The sequence below is a fragment of the Scyliorhinus torazame genome, chromosome 5, assembly GCF_047496885.1.
Source record: "Scyliorhinus torazame isolate Kashiwa2021f chromosome 5, sScyTor2.1, whole genome shotgun sequence".
NCBI lineage: Eukaryota > Metazoa > Chordata > Chondrichthyes > Carcharhiniformes > Scyliorhinidae > Scyliorhinus > Scyliorhinus torazame.
This window is the reverse complement of record NC_092711.1, coordinates 280449667-280473005: the sequence shown is the minus strand read 5'-3', so window position 1 is coordinate 280473005 and position 23339 is coordinate 280449667. Positions and strand designations below refer to the sequence as shown.

The 23339-nt window shown below is 46.6% G+C and overlaps 1 protein-coding gene across 3 annotated transcripts in view; it reads right to left on the bottom strand.

Annotated features, from left to right (window-relative positions):
• Nucleotides 1–1727: 1727 nt before the first annotated feature.
• tenm1 (teneurin transmembrane protein 1) overlaps nucleotides 1728–23339 on the bottom strand; it is a 1545585-nt gene continuing 1523973 nt past the window's right edge. For all 3 annotated transcript variants that reach the window (XM_072505612.1, XM_072505613.1, XM_072505614.1), the window contains 2 exons: nucleotides 7198–7340; nucleotides 1728–3123 (listed from right to left, as the gene is read on the bottom strand). In XM_072505612.1, the coding sequence (XP_072361713.1) occupies nucleotides 2371–3123; nucleotides 7198–7340 (896 nt within the window). In that variant the 3' untranslated portion in view covers nucleotides 1728–2370. The remainder of the gene's footprint in view (nucleotides 3124–7197; nucleotides 7341–23339) is intronic.

Here is a 23339-nt window from a genome sequence, read left to right as displayed (position 1 = left end):
TCAAACACGACTGAGGTGGAGTTTCCTTAATTCTTTTGACCTTTACTTCAAAAAATGCTTTGTCTTCTTTCCTTTCCCTCGGCTGATCCCAGCGCCAGTCAAGCCTTTGTTAGTTCTTTGATTGCCTTCACTTTGTATTTCGCGAGATACATAATAAACACATTGCCCCAGTTTTTGCTTTGTAAGTGGGAAGTAAGGAGTTCCATCTAGGAAGTTCCCTCCAATAACTTTTGGCCTGAAATAGAATCATTCATTCTTTTTTTTTGTGTGAATATTACTTCTAATGGCAACAAAATCTGTTGTTGCTCCACCAGGCTCATTGTTCAATTGACATAAACATGTAGCAGCTTCAACAAAGAAATCACACCTTAATCTCAAGTGGTCTCCCATAACCCTCTCGACCTGGAAGATTCATCAGAAATAATATCAGGTCAATCAGGATCTGTGGACTTTCGAATAAGTGATCCACTTAAAAAAAATTAAATTGGGGAAGGAAAACAGCAATACACTGTCATGGATACATTTTCTCTATCAATAAATATTTCTTTTAAATATTTATCATAAATCGCACAGCGGAAAAGAAATCAGGCAGTGAGCCTCAATTGCCCGATCTATGCTAGTCCTGAAGGCCAATTTCATCCCCTATTTAACTTCCCCTCTCTCCACATCATCTTCAACCTGTTCTTGCTCCTCTGACTGATCTCCCTCCTGCCCTTGCGCTTTCCTTCTTCAAAGTTGCATTACAAGGCCTTACCATCAGATGATATTCTACAGCAGGCAGCACACCATCCTTAAGGCCCTAGCTAAATTAGAGTGTCCCCACACTGTTCAGAAATACATCTCCACAATTTTCATTGTGAGCTCTAGGATGACTGAGGTGAAAGAACGGACACCATTACAGTCATGCTCATTTAACGTCATGCAAAAACATGCAACTTGCTGCCATTATTTAGATAAGGCTTAAGTACAGTTTTGAATGAATCCTGGGCCTCGGGCTTCTTGCATGAACTCTAACTAATTTTTGCCCAACAAAAGAAGCCAAAGTGTATTTATCTCACATTCTGTCTTCTTTGATTGCCTTCTCTGACCATTTATTGCACAACTTTAATACCCTTTGGCTGAACCTTTTGGCATGTCTTGCTTCCATATTCAGAATATTCTAATTTATAATGCATCTACCTGGTATTTGAACCATTCAGTCTGGAGAATTCAGCCCCAGAACACTGCTAGATGCTGTACCTTTGAGAGCCAATGCAATTGTAGCGTGAAATCAGCAAAAATTTGCAATAGTCTACATTAATCCACTCATGAATTGGTGAATGAATAAAAGTTAATACCCAGCCCAATTGTGCTACTTTTATTTATAAACTTCCACAAATCCAGAGCTGACTTCCATCATATCTTGTTTGAATGCAGACTGCATACTCAGTACATGAAAACACGTAACAATTAGCAGGTCACAATGGCCGGCAATAATAATGTCTACCAGTAGCTTCACAACATAATTAAAAAGACTAACAGCTTGTCTGACTTGTCTTTCTTATACTGCAAGTGTTCGATGACATTTCACCAAGACTATATTTTAAAATTAGTTACACAAAATTTAATAAAGAAGTTACAATTCTGTGTGTAACCCTTGATACGGTTATGCCTGAAAAAGAAAACCAAATTGCTTATTAACCTAGCAATTACACCATCAAATAATTTAAATGAGGCAAGAACTGGTATTAATGGTGAACAATAAAGGTATGCTTTACTGGGGAAATAATGCACATCAGGCATTCACCACACCCATCACTATAAGCAGTTTTAAATAGATGTGCTGTGCTTTATACACCAACCGTACATACTCTCCTTGTTCACAGTATTATAGACCATTCATGATTAAATTAAAAAAAGAATATCAAAATTAAATAGCTTTAGCGAATATATGTAGCCCAATTATGCCACACACCCTTAGACAATCATTTTGTGACAGAAAATACGTGAGTCTGAACTGTTATGAAGAACACAGTTGGCATTTTTTCTAGTGATACATTAGAGACAAAATACAGTATTTAATGAATGCACTCAACCCCTACTAGTGCATTTTGGAGCTATAATATAGATTTATGTCTGATCTGGACTGGCCACTATTTTCCAATATTACTGATTAAGGACCAGATCTGTGGTCCAACCACTAAAAGGAATGCTAAACAGGGGTATTATTAAAATACCATATTTTATCACATTTGAAGGCAGCTTGAAAATTGACTTGTATCTCCATCACAATATTTACAGGATATCATTCTAGAAAAGAGTACAGCAAATCAACAAATGTCTTAAAAACAGGCAGTCTTTGGTGACTGAAAGGCAGGCGTTTCTTCACCGTTACCTCTTTCCTATTTCACTCTGTCTCATAAACTGGATGTTGTTGGCACTGTCGGAAAGATCCGGATACTGTTCCACAAACAATACAAAAAAACCATCGTAGCCTTGTACACTTCCACTGCTGAGCAGCTGCTGCTTTTCTCCCTCAGTCCACGACCTGATACCCTCCTCCCCTTCTTGTACCCTGCGCTGTTCCTTCGCCCAGGCTTGGGCTACAGCTCTCTGCCGGGCCATCTCCAACACATGGGTTTTTTCTTCTTCAATGGTGGCACCATATCGAATGTTGAAGCTTAGAGCTCCATACTGTAGCTGAATGTCTGCAAACCTTCTAGTCCTTCTATTCACCACAGAGGTCATTTGAGAGACAGTCACGTTGACACCGTTTTCCAGTACACGACCTCCTCCAGTATTCCCAATTATTGCTAGGTCTTCTTCCAGAGGCCCCGACTTGACGAAGTAATGCGTGTCGCGACCATCGATGGTAAAATGGAGACTTTCCAGATAGTCAGCCCCATTGAGAACAGCAGCTATTCGTCGGCTGTCATCACTGGCTACTCCGATGATGTCAGCAGTTACCTTACCATCTTGAATTGCAAACTTCACTCCTTTACCAAACATGGAAGGAATTGCAGCAAATCTTGGTCGATTATCTTGGCAATTTTTGCGGTTCCTCGTGTAAGCCTGGGGCAGGCGTTCCAGGGAAATGAAGCTTTTGAGCTGCTTCTGTAGTTCACACTGTACACCTAAAACAACCTGTAAAGAGAAGAGAAAGAGCTCCTGATAAAGTGCAAATGTAGAAACTATAGGGACACATGTCCTCCGGCCATTGTGTTAACGAGATTGTAAAGAGAACAGAAAGATTCCTTGCCACTGATTCCAGAGGAATTGGAAATAGTCTTTTTTTTTAGGATACTTTTAATGAATTCATTTGAAATAGTGAATGTGAGAAATATTCTTTCCATACTTACAATGTCACCGACACACTGACAAAAAAAATAATCTGCTAATCCCCCTGTGACATCCGATTTGCGAGGTTTGTTATGAAGATGGGAAGTGGGAATGAACAAAAGGCAAGGTCAGTGATGGGGGGGAGGCAGGAGAGATTAAATTACAAATGAATGTTTGTGTAAGGTCAAGGAAGATGGTACTGGCACAAGTGAAGAAATAAATGATGGTTCGTGAGGAGATTGAAACGGGTAGAGCAGAATCATCAACAGCTGCCATCCAAAAAGAAAAAAAAAACCCCGCAAAATGTCACAAGACGATAAAAAGAAATAAAATGGAGGTGGGGTGGGTGTTGTGAACTCAATGTTGAGTCTGGAAGGCTGTAAAATGCTTAATCAAAACATAAGGAATGCTCCGGCCATTCGCTGGTGGCAGGTATCTCTGATCCTGCTGACAGCGCACCTCTGCCCGTGGGTTTCCCAGTGGCACAGTGGTGGCTTCAATGGGAATTCCCACTGCAGAGAATCCCGCCACCAGCGAATAGCACACTGTCTCCCGCCACTGAAAAACTCATGGTTGAAAGGCCAGAGAATCCCGCCCAAGGATTGGCCAAATGTAGAGATGTCAGAGCGGGATCGTGACACGGAATTAAAATGGCAGGCAACTGGAAGCATATGGTCATTTTTATGCTCACGGACTGAAGGGCAATGTCCCACAAGTGATCACCCAACGTGCAGGTGTTGTTCCCATGTAAAATAGACCACTTCCTGACCAGCAAATAATTGGTCGTTGGTCAATAATTGGCAAAAAGGACATTCACCTGAGGAAGGAGCTGCGCTCTGAAAGCTAATGATTCGAAACAAACCTGTTGGACTTTAACCTGGTGTTGTAAGTCTTCTTACTGTGCTCACCCCAGTCCAACGCCAGCATCTCCACATCATAGCAAATAATTGAACAAAGAATAATTGCTGATGCTGATTCGGCTTTTTCTATTTACACCTCCTCAAGAGCCTCTTTTGTTTATTCAGTTATCCCATTCCCATTTCCTACAGCCTGGCATTACCAACCTTTTAGTCACATAGGCTGCAATTCTCTGTCCATTCATTACGACGGGATTCTCCGGTCCCGCTGCAGTGAATGGAGTTTTGGTTGAGCGTTAGATTCTCTGTTCTCGCTGTCAGCGGTGGCGGGGCAAATACAGGTCTGGTAAATCCCGCCCTTAATCTCTTTGGCCTTCCACTCTATTGCAGATAGACTTTACCTTTTATTCTTCACCCTCTCCCCTTCCCTTGCCTCTGTGCTTGCTTAAACCTAATTCTGACAATTATTTCATCAACATGAAACGTTAACTTCTCGCCCTCTCCAGAGATGCTGCCAGCCATGCTGAGTATTTTCAGCGCTACCTGTTTTTATTTCTGATTTTCAGAAACTAAAATATTTCGCTTTACAATGAATCCAAAAATAATTAGATAGCAGAGACAATCATTCACCAATTTATCTGTGTTAAGAATCCTAGAAATTGTGCCCGTACCAGTGCTGCCTCCCGATTGAGCTAGTTACTGAAACACTTTTTTTGCATTGTCATGACAACAGATCATAGCCCCGAATTACTTATGCACATATTGAACTTTTAAGTACGTTTTCCTTTTAAAAGGACACACAAGCAAAAACTGTCTGAGTCTGCAAAGTAACCACTTGCTGGAAAATCCCATAGTGGATTACACTTGACCCACTAGTCTAGAGAGAATTAAATGTCGCATCTTTTCAGACAGAGATACGTCAAAGAAACAGATACAATGCAATAACTGAAATGTCATCTCCTGTGGCAATAATGGAGGCCGATTACCATCTCAGCAGGAATGATCTTCAGTGAGTTATATCCCAGGTTGTGGACATGATGTAAATTGAAAGAAAGTAGTTTATGGTTGAGGGACATATTTGTGTTTTTCCCCTTCCAGGAATACACAGGAAAAGGGATTAAAAATCAACTGCAAGCCTGGGTCAGGATTCTCCGAGCCCCAGCCGCAATTGCACCTGGCGCGGGGGCGGAGAATGGGGCGTCGGACCCGCGACGCCTTCGCGCAATTCTCCAGTGACCGGAGAATCGCCGCCAGCTGCACGTGCGCGGTCGATGTGGCGCTGGTCGGGGGCCGTTGAAAGAGGCCCCCACAGCGATTTTCTGCGGTCGACCGGCCGAGTCCCCGCCGGCGTGGTTCTCGTACGGTTCCACACAGCGGGAGCTCGGTGCGCGGCTGCGGTGGCCATCCTGGTGGGGGGCGGGGGAATAAGTCTCCGGGGGGGCCTCCACAACGGCCAGGCCCGCGATCGGGGGCCACCAATTGGCGGGCGCACGTGATCTGAGGGTTGGGGGCCTACCCTCTTCCATGCCGACCCGCTGTGTGTTCAAAACGGAGATTTGTAGAAAAAAGTCACAAAATAGACTTTTAGAAAAAAGTCCGGAGTGATTCATGCCCATTTTCTGGCGGGCGTGGGGACATAGCCCATTATTGGAGAATCCCGGCCATGGTCTCTGTCTGCTAGTTTGGTTTTTCATGCTACAATGCTGGTGTGAGCTGTGAAGTTCACGGCTCAAGAACAGCCAATAAGCATCCCTGCGCTCACAGGTAAAAATGTCTCTCTTACTCTGATTGCTGGAAGAAAGCTTTGAGTTGCAGTCAAAAAAGAAATAGGGCAATTCCTTTCAGCTAATATGCAGAACCAAAAATATCCAAATCAACTGAATAACTATCAAATTCAGTGCGACTGGAATCACCCAACTTAACGGCCACAACGTTTCACCATTTACTCCCCACGGACAAGCCAAGGATTAATCCGCATTTTTTTTAACCTTTATTTCTGGACTCACTTCTCATTTCTTAAATCTGTGTCCAATTCCTACTAGAGAGTGAGCGAAGTAGGACTTAAACCTTAGCCACTGCATCAGAGTATTAGCTATTAGGGACTTCCAATCATTCTAGCATGACCTCCAAAAATATAATGGATTTATAATATTTGTTTGACATTTTTAAGAGAATAAAACATTCTACCTTTCTATGTACAGTGCCAATTTTATGGCATAACAGATCATACTAGAATTCTCTACTGAGGTAAAGGAGTCTTATTGTTCATCACAAAATAGTATTAACATTATATATGTAATCAAGTCTGTCCAAAGTGTGTCTTGCTTTTTTTTAAAAATTGCCTAAAGTTTAAAGTACCCAATTCAATTTAGCATGGCCAATCCACCTACCCTGCGCATCTTTGAGTTGTGGGGGTGAGACTCACGCAGACATGGGGGGGGGGGGGGGGAACTGGACACGGACAATGACCCAGGGCCGGGATTAAATCCAGGTCCTCGGTGTCCTGAGGCAGCAGTGCTAACCACTGCACCACTGTGCTGTCCTCTGTGTGGCTTCTTGACTGGGAATGATTCAAGGAACTTTAAAGAAAGTGACCACCACAACCATCAGTTTAGCTAGGGCTCCTTGATGCCATACTCTGTCAAAAGCTGTCTTGATGTCAAGGGTAGTCACTCTCACCTCACCTCTGGTATTAAGCAATTTTGTCCATGTTTGAATCAAGTCTGTAATGAGGTCAGGAGCTCAAACTGAGCACCTGTGAGCAGGTTAATGCTGAGCAAGCGCCGCTTGATAACACTGTTGATGACTTCTTCCATCACTTTGCTGATGATGGAGAGTAGACTGATGGGGCTGTAATTGACTGGGTTCTATTTGTCCTGTTTCTTGTGTACAGGACACACTGGATGGATGATGTACTGGATGGTTGATGGTGTCCCTGGAGCATGAGATTTCATAAAAGGAGGGGTGAAAATGGGAAAAATAAATTAAATGAAAAGCGCGGTAATGTGCTTGCTCATCATACCTTGCTGGGATCCCAGTTTTGTGTTCTGGATTGAGTTTTCAGTAGTTCATAGGTTGCTTCCATGACATTCATTTTTGGCTTTGGAAATCCAGGCACGACATTATGCAACTGGAACCCAAAAAGTTGCAGCCAACTTCCAATATCTATAAATCCAGAAGAAAATAATACAAACAAATAAGTAACATACTTATATTTAGCACATTTATGTAAATCATCACTCCGATTCATGCACAACAACTATTAAAGCTGTATTAGTCATGATTAAACATTGATAGTTATTCAGTGTAAACTAGACCTTTATCTAAGTTGGCTGGACAGGTGGTGTGTGATGCAGAACAAGGCCAACAGCGTGGGTTTAATTCCCATACCAGCTGAGGTTATTCATGAAGGCCCCGCCTTCTCAACTTTGCCCCTCGCCTGAGGTGTGGTGATCTTCAGGTTAAATCACCACCAGTCAGTTCTCCCCCTCAAAGGGGAAAGCAGCCTATGGGCATATGGTGAATTCAAAAGACCTTTATTGCAATTTCTCTCTGACGTACCATAAAGAGTTGACTGCATTGGACAGAGTCAAAGAGGGACGAGCTGTGCATGATGAATGAATGAGCTAAATGGGTCAGATGGCCTTTTCTCACTGCATGCATTATTTGTTCTTGAGAAATATTTACCTAGCAACAGAATACATACCACTCAACTCCTGAGCTATTATAAATCAGTTAGAAAGAATGGAGATTTGCTTGGTTTAGATTAAGATACACATAAGAAATAAAAGCCAGGGATCAGCAGAAATGCAGAGTGAATGGTACATCAGAAAGGATCTCGAATGAAAATGAACTACAGACAACAGAAACACAAGGCAGGGAAGGAATAATTCTCATAAAGTGTTGCTCAGACTGGAGTTTATATGATGGATGCAAAACCCAACCATAGTATATATGTAAACATTTTTATGAACATGAATATCAAAGGCATTTCTCCATCTGACTGCTCACACGTGACATACACCTATTCTTCTGGATTGGGAGCACTTAAAATGACTGACAGCAGCTTTCACCCAGAAAATTCTATCAAAAACACAGTACTGGGCCCTCAGTAAGGTATAATCAAGACTACTTCCCCAAGCTTTGTTTTGCTCATTTATCATTCATTTAATTCTGCTCCTCGGTAACTAATAATTGGATATGGTTAGCCTCTAATTCCTTGCCCAAATGGCCACTGCTCAGCTAAGTCATTTAGAAACCAGATGGCGAAGGAAACCAATCTTTTTTCCTGAATACAAGATTTATTTACAGAATGCAACATTATCTGTTGTTCATTTGTTCTTCATTCAATTATTTGCTGCTCGTGAAGTGGTCTATTTTACATGTGGACAACAAATGCACGTTGGGTGATCGCTTAATGGGACATTGCCCTTCAGTCCGTGAGCATAAGCATTACTGCATCCTTCCAGTTGCCTGCCATTTTAATTCTCTGCCACGCTCCCACTCTTGACCTCTGTACATTTGGCCAAACCTTTGGCAGGATTCTCTGGCCTCCCAGCTGCTTGCTTCTCAGAGGCAGGAGGGGCACGTAATTGGCTGGCGATGGGATTCTCTGCAATGGGAATTTCCATTGAAGCCACCCCTTCAATGGCCACTCAACATTACTGGCCTCCTGTCATTTACCGGCCTCCCCAGCAAGTGGTCACGCTGGCGCCGGTTAGTACTCCTTTTGCAAAATGTGAACCTGGCAGAAGGGCTTCCGTGGGGAGTCGAGGAGGGGAGTAGCAATCTTTGCTGTTAGGCAAAGAAATCGGGGCTTGCCACCTTAGTGCTTGGCTGGGGGTGGGGGACCCTCCGCAGGGATGGGCTATCATGGGAGGGTGGGGGGGATGCTGGGGGGGGGGGGAATCACTCGTGGCATCGCCCTGGATCCCAACCCATTCCGGGGGCAACCCCTGACCCTGCCCGTCTGCCACACCGATCACCCATAACCCCCAGCGACTGCTGCTGCCTCTGGCTGCGCGGCTGAAGGCTATCGCTAAGAGCGCTAATAGGGAATTGGCATTGGAAAGTGAGCACTTGACACATGCCAAGTGAATTCCCGTGGGTAGGCAGGCCATGTAGCATGTGGGATCCATTGCCTAGTATCCCGATTGCACCTTGATGCCTGGACTCTGCGTGGGAGTCAACACCACACATGCAGCAGCCAACATCCAAACACCCAGGGGATGGGACACAGCTCCCTGGACATGATCATGGCCGGAGAGTAGGAGGGTGCCACGGGGAGGGGGGGTGCCTGGAGAGATAGGCAAAAGGCCCGGGGGTCAGCCCACATTGCTGAAAGTGACAGAGGCATCATAATGTTTGTGCAAAAGGTTGATTAATATGCTGTACAATACCCCATTCTCGATAGTGCCGCCCCCCAACCCCCGCAGCTCCCAACCCCACCCCCTACCTAACCCCTTCTCCCTATCCCGGTGCTTTCAGTGATGGTAAACGTGCCTGGCCCTCCTAGCTGTACCACTACGTCTCGGTGTATCCGCACATCAGAGGTGGAAGCAGCCAGCTGCTTACCTCGTCCTGTGGTCTTCGATGCCCCTGGCGGACGTCCTCTGGGGGCTCTGGGCCAGGGCCCCGGCTCACTTGTCGATGGCACATGCACACCTGTGCCGCCCTGCCAGTGTGCTGACCCCGAGATGCGACCTCATCAGGGGGGTGGAATTCGGGGCGTTGGTGGCCTCTGTCGCCGCCCCATGGGGTAGCCACTCAGTGCCCCTTCCTCCCAGTCGGTGACCCTAGGGCCCTGGGGTTCACCTTGGGATGGAGGGGCAGCTGTTGAGCCCCAGCTGCCCCTGCATCATCTGGATCTGCCAGCCCTGGTAGTTCCCCATATTCCGCACCATCGTGCCAATGCCCTCGGTGATGCTCCTCCGTGACTGGGACACATCCCCAGTGACCGGGCCATGCTCTGCAGCACCTCAGCCATGCCCACCTGTAACTGGGACAAGCTTCGCAGAGCCTCGACCATGCCCACCTGTAACTGGGACAAGCTTCGCAGAGCCTCGGCCATTCTCATCTGAGAGCGGGACATGTCCAGTATAACCCCATCAAGGTTGGCCTGGTACTGGGTGACATCCCCCAGTGAGGCAGACATACTGCGAAGACCCTCAGCCATGGCCGCCATCGACTGCGCGACGCCTTGGACACCTTCACTCATGGTGCTGGCATCATGCACCAGACTCTCCGCTGCTGCCACCTCGTCCCAGTTAATAATGGCTGCCTTGTGGCTCACCCTCCGGAACCCTCGGGGGAACAGGACATCCCTCCTGACCTCCACCGCGTCCAGGAGTCGCCTCAGGTCAGCATCCCTGAATCTTGGGGCCGTTGTTGCGAGCTGGATGGGGTTGGCTGAGCAAGTGCAGCCTAAGAACTGCTCGACGTTGTTAGCGGGGGCTCGCGAGCGCGGTCCTGGTGAATCAGCTGGCGCGCCGGCATTTGGAGCAGGAAGCCCGTGAGGCCTCATTAAGTGGACCAATTAACATTGACTAGTGTTGCCGATCTTGCTGGGCTGAGCGCTGGGAAACTCGTGGCAATTCCGCTCGCTACAGCACTTGGAAATTTTTCCAAAAGATCGCGCCCTATTGTGCCCGGTCTTAATGACCCATTTGCATCTTCCCGCTGACGCGGGGCGTGAACCTCGATCTGACACCAGTGGGAGACCGGAGCTTCGGAAACAAATTGACACTGGGTGCTGATCCCTTTTCCCCCCCCACCCGACGCTGGACTCTCCGCTGTGTCGGAAACTCTGCTTCCAGTGGTGGGTGGTGCAGAATCCAGCCCATCCTGTTTGGCTTTATTAAGATGATGTTGTTAATGGGAGGAGCCAGGGTTGAAGCAGTCAGCTGTTGAGTTTTGGAGTTCAGTTTAGATCTGTCTGTGAACAGACTAGCAGTGAACAGAACAGCAGTTTCTGAAGATCAGAAGAGAAGATCAGCTTTCTCGGAGTTTAAAAAAAAATGTTTCCTGAAGGTTATTCAGTTGTAATTGGTTGCAATTTTTAAAAAACTAGTTTAAGCCATTCAAAAGCGATTATGACATATAGTTTGCAACGATACACTTCCAAATGTGACATTTTGAAGTGTCACAGACACAAGATTTATGAGACACTCATGGATTTTCTGTTGAGCTGCTCAAGAATTCATGAAACCAATGGAGTTTCGAGATAAATTGAACATCAAAAACATCAATGCATGAATTTGTAAGAGAAATATATTTATTTAAGTGCTGCTTGTTGGGTGAAAGGTGATAGTGAATGAATAATTTATATATGTTTGGTCATATATTAGCCACAGAATGTAAGTGGCATCAAGATGGCTTGAATGTGAAAGATTGTGTGAATTAATTTGGAGCAAATAAAATAATTCAACTCTTTAATTTTTGTATAGAAAATATAAGTTCAAAGTTTTGAATCTAAAAAGATCTTGGGCGGGATTCTCCACTCCCGCGCCGAAGTGGCCGCGCCGTCGTGAACGCCGTCGAGGTTCACGACGGCGCGAAACGGCCCCGATCTCGACCAATTCAGGCCCCGACAATGGGCTAGGATTGGGGCCGTGTCATCTACACGCGCCAGGAATTGTCGCCCGCGTAAAGGCGGCGCCGCATAGATGACGCGGCCGGCGCCGCATAACTGGCATCATCCGCGCATACATGGGTTGGCCGGCGCCAACCCGCGCATGCGTGGTTGCCGTCCTCTCTAAGTCCGCCCCGCAAGAAGATGGCGGACGGATCTTGCGGGGCTGCGGAAGGAAGGAGGTCCTCCTTCAGAGAGGACGGCCCGACGATCGGTGGGCACCGATCGCGGGCCACCCCACATTTGAGGTACCCCCCGATGCAGGATCCCCCCTCGCCCCCCCCGCAGGCCGCCCCCCCCAGCGTTCGCGCGCTGTTCTTGACGTCAGCGACCAGGTGTGGACGGCGCCGGGGGGAAACCGCCGTTTTGGCCTGGCCGCTCGGCCCATCCGGGCCTGAGAATAGCGGGGGTGCCGGAGAATCGCCATTTTGGGTGTCTCTGGCGATTCTCCGGCCTGCGGCCCGCGGAACTCGACCGGGCCGTTCCCGCCGCTTGGGAGAATCGCGGGAGGGCGTCGGACCGGCGTCCCGGGTAATTTTGGTGTCCCAGGCGACTCTCCCAACCGGCGCGGGAGTGGAGAATCTCGCCCCAAATATTTAAATTGGATTGTTGGTTTTTTTAAGAAGAAAAAGCAACCAGAAGAAAATAAATGTTAATTTCTTTTGGTATTTATTAAGCAATTAATAAATAATAAACAGCTGGCAAGAGGGTTTAGACTGGGAATGGGTAACTATTGTCTATTGACTATTGTCCGGTGGCCTTGACATTGATCATAGTGACGTGCTTCGAGAAATTGGTCATGAGGCACATCAAATCAATACACCCAGAATGCCTAGATCCGCTGCATTTCGCATACTGCCACAACGGTCCACAGCAGATGTCATTTCCTGGGCCCTACTCTCATCCCTGGAGCATCTCGACAACAAGGACTCCAACGTCAGCCTGTCAACCATTTACAAGGCACAAGTCAGGAGTGTAATGGAATACTCTCCACTTGCCTGGATGAGTGCAGCTTCAGCAACACTCAAGAAGCTCAAGATAGCAGCTGTGTGTACCGTCTACAAGATGCATTGCAGTAACTCACCAAGGTTCTTTCGACAGCACCTTCCAAACCCACGACCACTACCATCTAGAAGGACAAGAGCAGCAGATACCTGGGAACCCCACCACCGGAGGTTCCCCTCCAAGTCACTCACTACCCTGACTTGGAAATATATCACCGTTCCTTCACTGTTGCTGGGGCAACATCCTGGAACTCTCTCCCTAACAGCACAGTGGTGTACCTACACTTGAAGGACTGCAGCAGTTCAAGAAGGCAGCTCACCACCACCTTCTGAAGGGCAACTAGGGATGGGCAACAAATGCTGGCCTAACCAGCGACGCCCACATCCCATAAATGAATAAAACATTTTTTTAAAAATCCTATTCATTGACTACAGCTCTGCCTACAACACCATAATCCCAGCCAAGCTCATATCAAAGCTCCTAAACCTAGGACTTGTCTCCTCCCTCTGCAACTGGATCCTCGACCTTCTGACCCATAGACCACAATCAACAAAGATAAACAACAACCCCTCCACGATAGTCCTCAATACCGGGGCCTCGCAAAGCTGTGTAATTAGCCCCTACTATACTCCCTATACACACATGTCTGTGTGGCAAAATTTGGCTCCAACTCCATCTGTAGATTTGCTGACAACACGACCGTAGTGGGTCAGATCTCGAACATCGATGACTCAGTATACATGAGGGAGATAGAGAACCTAGTGGGGTGGTGTAATGGCAACAATCTCTCTCTCAATGTCAGCAAAACTAAAGAGCTGGTCATTGACATCAGGAAGCAAAGTATTGTACACACCCCTGTCTGCATTAATGAGGCCGAGGTGGAGATGGTTGACAGCTTCCAATTCCTAGGTGTGCACATCACCAACAATCTGTCCTGGTGCACCCACGTCGACGCTATGCCCAGGAGAGCACAACAGAACCTATACTTTCTCAGGAACCTAAGGAAATTCAGCATGTCCACATTGACTCTTTCCAACTTTTACAGAAGCACCATAGAAAGCATCCCATCTGGCTGCATCACAGCCTGGTATGGCAATTCTCAGCCCAAGACCGCAAGAAACTACAGAGAGTCATGAACACAGCCCAGTCCATCACACAAACCCGCCTCCCACCATTGACTCTGTCTACATCTCCCGCTGCCTTGGGAAAGCGGGCAGCATAGTCAAAGACCCCTCCCACCTGGGTTATTCACTCTTCCAACTTCTTCCATCGGGCAGAAGATACAAAAGTCTGAGAATATGCACTAACAGATTCAAAAACAGCTTCTTCCCTGCTGTTACCAGACTCCTGAATGACCCTCTTATGGACTGAACTGATCTCCCCACTCATCTTCTCTATTGAATAGTACTACACTCCTGTATGCTTCATCCGACGCCTGTGTCTATGTAGTTAAATCGTGTATTAATGTTTGCCCTATGTATTTTTTTCATGTATGGAATGATTTGCCTAGATTGTCCACAGAATAATACTTTTCACTGCACCTCGGTACACGTGACAATAAACAAATCCAATCCAATCCTAAGGCTGTGAAGCCTCATTGTTAAGTAAACTCTGGGTTCATAAAAATATGATGTGAAAAAGCTATTGACATTCTTACTTAATGATTTAGTGGTCCTCAGAGTTTCTTTTGTTTCTTTATACAATTTTTGAGATGGACACAGGAATTTGAGTGGGACAGTGTGATAGAATACGTCTGCTGGAGGCACTGTTTTTATAATATTATAGCTTCATATGTAGATATTAGACTGAATTTGCTCATTGTTTAAACAGGGAGGATTCACACTACAGACAATGGGCTGGATTCTCTGCACCCTCGCGCCGAAATCGGGGCCGGCGTGGGGGCGGAGAATCTATGATCCCGCATGAAATCGGGACCTGCACCGGTCCACCGCTTCTGTGGGCCCTGAAAAGCGGTGTACTCGGGGAGTACGCCGTGCCGCCTGGGACCTACCTGGGGCCTTTGCCAGAGGCCCGCTCATCCATTCTCCTCCCCCGACCGGCCAAAGTCCTGACGTCGTGGAACTAATGTGCTCCAGCCGGTCTGGATACTCGCGTGGCGTCTGCTGACTCAGTCTGCGGCCACCCTGGTCGGGGGCGGGCGGATCGGAGGCCAGGGGAGGCCTTATAGGAGCCCGGGGAATGCTTGTGCGGGGGCTGAGGGTCAGGTGCATGGCCGATCGGGGGGGGGGTGGTCTCATTTGTGGGTCTAGCTCCGCGGTCCGAGTCCGCCATGGAGCATGGCGCGGCCGCTGGAGGCCGCTGCCGTGCGCATGCGCGGCCTCCGACCCGGAAGTGCGGGGGCCCGTATCTGCAGCAAAAGCTGCGAGATCTGCTCCAGGTCCCTGCTAGCCCCCTGCGGGGCTGGGAATTTGTGTCCCTTTGATGCCAGTTTTTCAGGCATAAACGCTACCGTTTTGACGCCGGCATGGGGACATGGTCCCAAAAATGGAGAATCCAGCCCAATGCCTGCGGCAAACTTTGACAGAAGGGAGACTGTGCATTATATATTTTTTAAAATAAATTTAGAGTGCCCAATTCATTTTTCCAATTTAGCGTGTCCAACCCACCTAACCTGCACATCTTTGGGTTGTGGGGGCGAAACCTACGCAAACACGGGGAGAATGTGCAAATTCCACACGGACAGTGACCCAGAGTCGGGATCGAATCTGGGACCTCGGCGCTGTGAGGCAGCAGTGCTAACCACTATACCACCGTGCTGCCCGACTGTCTATTATATTTAAAAGCGTGTGATGTATGTTTATCGTACAAGCAAAGCCTGGTGGGCAGACCACAAAGATGAAATAAGAGTTCTGATGAAAGATCAAGGGCTGGATTCTCCGTTGGCGGGATCCAGCGTTTCACCGGCAGTGCACTCAAGCCCGCGTAATTCCTGACGGCGTGGGGGTGCCCACAATAGAAAACCCTATTGGCCGGCTGCTGGGATGGAGAATCCCGCTGCCAGCGGAGGCGCTCCGCACCAGAAAATGGGTGGGGCGGGACAGAGAATCCCGCCCATTGATCTGAACCATTGAGCTGAATTATCTCACAAGGTGGGAAGTCCCACCACTGGGATTGAAAGCAGGAGCTGACCCCGCTTTGGGGTGGAATTTAAATGGCGGCTACCAATTAACTACCAGATCTATTAATGCAGCACAGCTCCCAGTGACAGGTCCAGCAGCTTGACAGTCTGAGTAGAGCCACTCTGAGTGACGGCTTAGTGCTGTGGCATCCTTGAAGAGAAGAGCAAGGTAGGGCCAGACTGGCAGGCCTCTGGGTGATCTGGGAAGGGGTAAGAGTGACTGCGATGTTCTCACTCAATCAACAGTGCCTTAGCTGCAGGGGCAGCCATTGCCTCTTCAGGGCTCCTCCATGGACCATAGAGTGGCCATTAAAGAGCCATCCTACCCCCACCAACCCAGGAATCTGCTGGGCGGCTGCAATAATCTTCCTGGCTGTCCCATCATGTGGTGACTGACTGTCCTGTGTGGGCAAAACGTCAATATGGGCAGTGGACCTCGCACTTGTCCACATTGCTGAGTTTCCTGCCAATTTTATGCTGTGGTGGCGGGAAGGTACGGGCTCCCTCCCTGCCTCCCAATCTGTTGCCATGCTGTCAAAGGATGCTGCCTGATCTGCTGTATATTTTCAGATTTTCTTGTTTTTATAATGTGAATTGTGTTTGACACTCAAAATTTACACTGTAGATTTGAATACTTGATGCATTCATCTAAAACCTCTACCTCTGTTATTTTAAAGGAAATGCAATCCTGGTTATTCATAGAATCCCTGCAGTGCAGAAGGAAGCCATTCAGACCATCGAGTCCACACCGACATTCTGAAAGAGCACCCCACCGCAGCCCCACTCCCCCGCCCCATAACCCCACCGAACGTTTGTACACCGAGGGGCAATTTAGCATGGCCAATCCACCTAACTTGGGAGGAGACTGGAGCACCCGGAGGAAACCCACACAGACACAGGGAAAAGTGCAAACTCCACATCGACAGCCACACAAGGTTGGAATTGAACCCGGCTTCCTGGCACTGTGAGGCAGCAGTGCTAACCACCACACCTCTGTGCCGCCCAGGTTAATGCCTCCATCAAAGTGACAAAGATAGGAATTGCAGATTGCATAACTTCAGGACCCATGTTTTAAAGTGCCTTTATTAAAAAAACTTTCACAAATTTCTCACATCACCTGTTGTGATGTCACTGTGACATGTAATGAGGACAAATACATTTGTGCAGCACAAGATCCTGTGACAATGCCTGAAAATTCTACACACAGCACAGGCAACATATGTTTTTGCACATAAGTCTCGGGGGCAGTGGCTGTGCTAATTTTGGAGTGATGAGAAATGGATCACTATAATGTGTCATCTGCACTGAACATATTGCATGATGTTTGCATGGGTCCTCTGCTGTTTGTGATTTTCATTAATGACTTGGATGAGGGAGTTGAAGGGTGGGTCAGTAAATTTGCAGACGATACGAAGATTGGTGGAGTTGTGGATAGTAAGGAAGGCTGTTGTCGGCTGCAAAGAGACATAGATAGGATGCAGAGCTGGGCTGAGAAGTGGCAGATGGAGTTTAACCCTGAAAAGTGTGAGGTTGTCCATTTTGGAAGGACAAATATGAATGCGGAATACAGGGTTAACGGTAGAGTTCTTGGCAATGTGGAGGAGCAGAGAGATCTTGGGGTCTATGTTCATACATCTTTGAAAGTTGCCACTCAAGTGGATAGAGCTGTGAAGAAGGCCTATGGTGTGCACGCGTTCATTAACAGAGGGATTGAATTTAAGAGCCGTGAGGTGATGATGCAGCTGTACAAAACTTTGGTAAGGCCACATTTGGAGTACTGTGTACAGTTTTGGTCGCCTCATTTTAGGAAGAATGTGGAAGCTTTGGAAAAGGTGCAAAGAAGATTTACCAAGATGTTGCCTGGAATGGAGAGTAGGTCTTACGAGGAAAGGTTGAGGGTGCTAGGCCTTTTCTCATTAGAACGGAGAAGGATGAGGGGCGACTTGATAGAGGTTTATAAGATGATCAGGGGAATAGATAGAGTAGACAGTCAGAGACTTTTTCCCCGGGTGGAACAAACCATTACAAGGGGACATAAATTTAAGGTGAAAGGTGGAAGATATAGGAGGGATATCAGAGGTAGGTTCTTTACCCAGAGAGTAGTGGGGGCATGGAATGCACTGCCTGTGGAAGTAGTTGAGTCGGAAACATTAGGGACCTTCAAGCAGCTATTGGATAGGTACATGGATTACGGTAAAATGATATAGTGTAGATTTATTTGTTCTCAAGGTAGCACGGTAGCATTGTGGATAGCACAATTGCTTCACAGCTCCAGGGTCCCAGGTTCGATTCCGGCTTGGGTCACTGTCTGTGCGGAGTCTGCACGTCCTCCCCGTGTCTGCGTGGGTTTCCTCCGGGTGCTCCGGTTTCCTCCCACAGTCCAAAGATGTGCGGGTTAGGTGAATTGGCCAATGATAAATTGCCCTTAATGTCCAAATTGCCCTTGGTGTTGGGTGGAGGTGTTGAGTTTGGGTAGGGTGCTCTTTCCAAGAGCCGGTGCAGATTCAAAGGGCCGAATGGCCTCCTTCTGCACTGTAAATTCAATGATAATCTATGATAAATCTAGGACAAAGGTTCGGCACAACATCGTGGGCCGAAGGGCCTGTTCTGTGCTGTATTTTCTATGTTCTATGTTTTCCCCTCTTCTCAATTCCACCCAAAACCAAGGTTGGGCCCTCATCTTCTTTTGAACACCATTTCTCTTTGAGAAGCATCCACTATGCAGATCATTTAAGGACAATTTTATTTCTGTATTTGGAATATAGAACCATCTGTTAGTTATGCACAGTGCTATCTCAATCAGGGTCTTTCAATTATGCTGTGAATCATGACAGCAAAGCTCATGTGATCATGCAGTCACCAGATTATATTGTGCTGTTCAAAACATCCATTGACAAATGTCCTGTCTGTTGGTCTTCCATTGCTCTTAGGCTTAGGTTAATGATTTGTGATGTGGCTGACAACAGGTATATTCAATAAAGTAGTCACCCCTCCCCTTTCATAATTCCCCAAAAGCTTCAGTTCTGTATTTAATATTGCTGTTATTTAACACAATGTGTATACCATTATTGCTGCTAACCATTTTTTCTATTCGGTCCCTATTTCCCATGATTTTGCTGGCATTTTCCATTGAAATATTATCTCCAACTACCACGCAACATTTTCCAATTTAAACAACCTACAGCAGAACTAGAAGTGGCAGCAATAAATGCACTGTGTCCAAAAAGTTGAAATTCTATACGAATGTTATGTTGTGCAAGGAGATTTCTGCAAGGCACCTTCCTGAGATTAACTTCATTTTGTACATCTAGAGCAAATTATCATTTACACTCCTTGCAAAGAAATGATGAATAGTTCACTGCTAAAATAGCATTTTTTTGTGACCAAGATTAGCAATGTACTTGCTACTGTCTGAGTGTAGCCAAATCCTTTCTAATTTCACACTGATTGAATTCAGTGCATCAAACTATGACACTGAATGAAATTACTTCATTATATGTCTGTACAGCCTTTTCAGTACAATTATCTGTCAGTCCGCCTTGTAGTTTTCAACAACCTTAACAGCTTTTAAAAATGAAATATTCACATATCTGACACATCTGAAATAAGAATGCCGTTTGGCTATTAAAGCTATCAATCACCCAGGAACGTTGAAAAAATCTTATAACTCAAAGCTATCAATAACATATTTAACTTTCTGTCTACATTAACAGTTAACGAAAAAACATATTCACTCTAAAGCATCATAATTACTGGATCGACTCAATCATTTCGACATTCGGTAATACAAACCCTGTTTTGGGGTGCTTAAATAGCTTCCAAAGCCTCCGACCTTGGATGTTCTGAGGCATATTGCAAACTATTTTGTTAAAAGCCAAAAATTCAGAGTGCAGTGTCCTTGCCAGTTATGACGATCAGGACTTTTACCACCAACTCTGTTCCCTTGCCACCAACCCTACTCCTCTCCATGACCACTGTCTGAAGCTGAACCAGGCCATTGGTTCTTATCTGACCAAGATGAATTTCCAACCATAAATCTGATCCATCACCGAAACTGCCACATCCACCTCCAAAATTATCACTCATCTCCAACCTGCCTCAACTTATCTGCTGCTGAAACGCTCACCCATTCCTTTCTCATCTCTATATCTGACTATTCCAGTGCATTCCTGGCTGTTCTCCTATTTAACATGCAACTTGAAGCCATCCAAAACTCTGCCGCCCCTATCCTATCACACACCAAACCCCGCTCACCCATCACCCCTGAGCTCTTTCAAAAGCCTTGCCGGCCCCTGTCTCTGCAACCTCATTCAACCCTACGACGATCCAAAAAATGTCTGGCCTCCTCCAATACTGTTTAATTTTTGAGTATCTGTGATTTTAGCTGTCAAGGCTCTAAGTTCTGGAACTCCTTTCCTAAACCTCACAAGGTTGCCCCAACAGTTAATTTCTTCACTTCTGACTCCTTCGAGGGACCTTCACAAGATATTTGTACAATTTCACAATCTGCAGTTCACAAGTGCATTTTCCAGGTGACTTGTCATGTTTTCCAGGGCCAGCAATTAAATGCACTTTATTACTTATGAGGCCAGTTTGAACGAAAAGGCAAGGTACAGAAAGTGTTAGATTGTACATGTGGCAAACAAGATACCTTCAGATCATCCAGAAACATTCATTGAACAAAACGGGTTTTACTCCATCAATGTTCAGCAACCATAGAAACTTCATCATGTAAGATGCCTTTGGAGCTGCCATGAAGCATTCATTATATGCCAGCTAAGTCATCCACAGGTATTTGCACCTCCAAGCGCAGTCAGCACATGGTCGCTTGGATGCAAGGATGTGGCTGATGAGTCTGTGAGGAGCCCTATCACTGACACCCGGAAAAGGATAACCCAATGGAGATCTGAACTCAAGTTTACACTTGTTAATAGAAATGTGACAAATTAACTAATTTAAACACTTGGGTAAATGCTCTTGCGAAACTACAAATCCTATCGCTTCTTTTCCCTATTACTTCTATGTGATGCTAACTCTGGGTCTTCTGCAGAGTTCTAGGCAGGCTGCTTATTTTCCTGCTCTGACTGCAGAGATGCTCCTGATCAACATTCTCTGGATTTCAGAGCCCATGAAGGTCCTGTTAAAGACTGTCCCACCTGTGCCTGTGCTGTCGCAGACCCAGCCACTGGGGAAGGAGACACATTTAGGGTTATGAATGAGTGTGAGTGAGGAGTACGTGGAGGGGCGGGGTGGAAGAGTAGCAGGACAAACAGACAAGGGGTAAGGAGTGGAAGCATTTTGAGTACCCACTTCCACGTGCACTTTCATGGCCCACCCATACTTCCCTGTTATCCCTGTTGGAGAGCACTTTGCTGAACTTCAATGAGGTAGTGAATGGCCAAGCTGCGGCTTGTTTAACCTGGCACTCTGGTTCTACAGGCCATTGGTAAGGGCCAGCATGTACTTGGATGCCTGCCATGTTTCATGCCCCATGTTGGTGGCTACTCTTTCTAAGAGTGCGGACATCAGCATGAAGGTATGCAACTCCTTTAAATATTTGACTCTGGAAAGGCTGACAGAACCTCACACTATTCCAGAATAGTTCTCTTCATTGATGATGTCCAGGTTTGGCACCTTCGTATTGCTGAGCAGAAATGATGAGGCCCTCCATTGCTGTCCCTATCTCCATCAACTGCTCCTACTCATCTGTGTTGTGCTCTACGACATGTAACAACCAACCTTGTTGGCCCCACTAAGGTGTGTGTAATCGAGCTGACGTAAAGTGCACCTGTCATATGACTGCTTCCTTGGAGTGACCCCCTCTGAGCTGCCTTTGTTCTCCTCTGGGTGTAGATGCTCAGGGATGCTAGTGGGAACTGTGGGAGATGAGGTATGAATTAGAACTGATACAATGTGATGGTTCTAAGTTATCATTGTGGATACGATCATATTTCAGCAGCCAGTGCCATCAAATTTAGATGAGTAATTGAGTTCCAAATGTCATGCGTTTGTGTTAATATTTAGCTGGGAGGTCCATATTTGTCCATTGCCAAAGGGCTGGCATGCAGAGACCCAGTTTATCTCCAGCACCATCTCCTCATCTGCTGCTGTCTGGTGACAATGTGGGAAGGGACATCCATGGTTCTTAGCCTCTCCCTGGTTTATGTGCTCTCTTCTCCTGCAACAGGAGAAAGAAGAGACTTATCAGTGGGGGTGTGTGGAATGTTTGGAGAGGATGAAAGGGTAGCATTGTGGAGGGACACTAAGGGATGAATTTGATCTTGTCATACGATGAGGGTGAGTGTCAGTGGTCAGATCAGGATAGTGAGGAGGTGCTTCGAGAAGGTTCATCCGAGGAGTGATGTTCAGGAAAAGGCTTGGTTTTGTTCTTGAATGTGAAATGCTGCTTGCCTTTCCTGCCGCTTGCGGCAATGTATCCAGGAGAAAGGCGCCACACTCTGCTACTGACCATCACTTCCAGCCATGCCTGCTATCTTCTCCCGGCCGTTCATGGCGAACAGTACCTCCTGGTGAACATTTACAGGCAATGCTGGATGAGCAGAAATTTACTCCAATTAAATGTTGGGAAGATCAAAGCCGTTGGCTGTAATTTTACAGCCGTTTTCTGGCGGCGGAATTCTCTGGTCCCGCCGGCAGCACATCCCGCCCGTGGATTTCCCAACGGCATGGGGTGGCTTCAATGGGCATTCCCATTGACAGCAACAGGAGCAGAGAATCCTGCTGCCAACGAAAGACACACCGCCTCCAGCTACCAAGATACATGCAGTTGGGAGGCCAGAGAATCCCACCCATTGTCTTTGGCCCCCTCTACCATCTTCATTCTCTCATTATCAACTTAATTCTCTTCCTGGCAACTGTTTAACGCTGAACCAGAATGTTTGCAATCATGCCGTCACATTTGACCGTGGGAGGAATTTCCAAACTCATACTTGCATCAAGGCCGAAGGCTGCGAATTTCCACCTCTGTTACATTGCCGAATCCCATCCCTGCCTCACCTCATAAGACCATAAGACATAGGAGCAGAATTAGGCTACTTGGCCCATCGAGACTGCTCCACCATTCAATCATGGCTGATATTGTCTCATCCTGATTCTCCTGCCTTCTCCCCATAACCCCTGATCCCCTTATTAATGAAGAACCTATCTATTTCTGTCTTAAAGACACTCAATGAATTGGCCTCCACAGCCTTCTGCGGCAAGGTTTTCCACAGATTCACCACCCTTTGGCTGAAGAAATTCCTCCTCATCTCTGTTTTAAAGGATCGTCCCTTTAATCTGAGATGGCGTCCTCTGCTTCTAGTTTTTCCTATAAGTGGAAACAGCCTCTTCACGTTCACTCTATCCAGGCCTCGCAGTATCTTGTACGTTT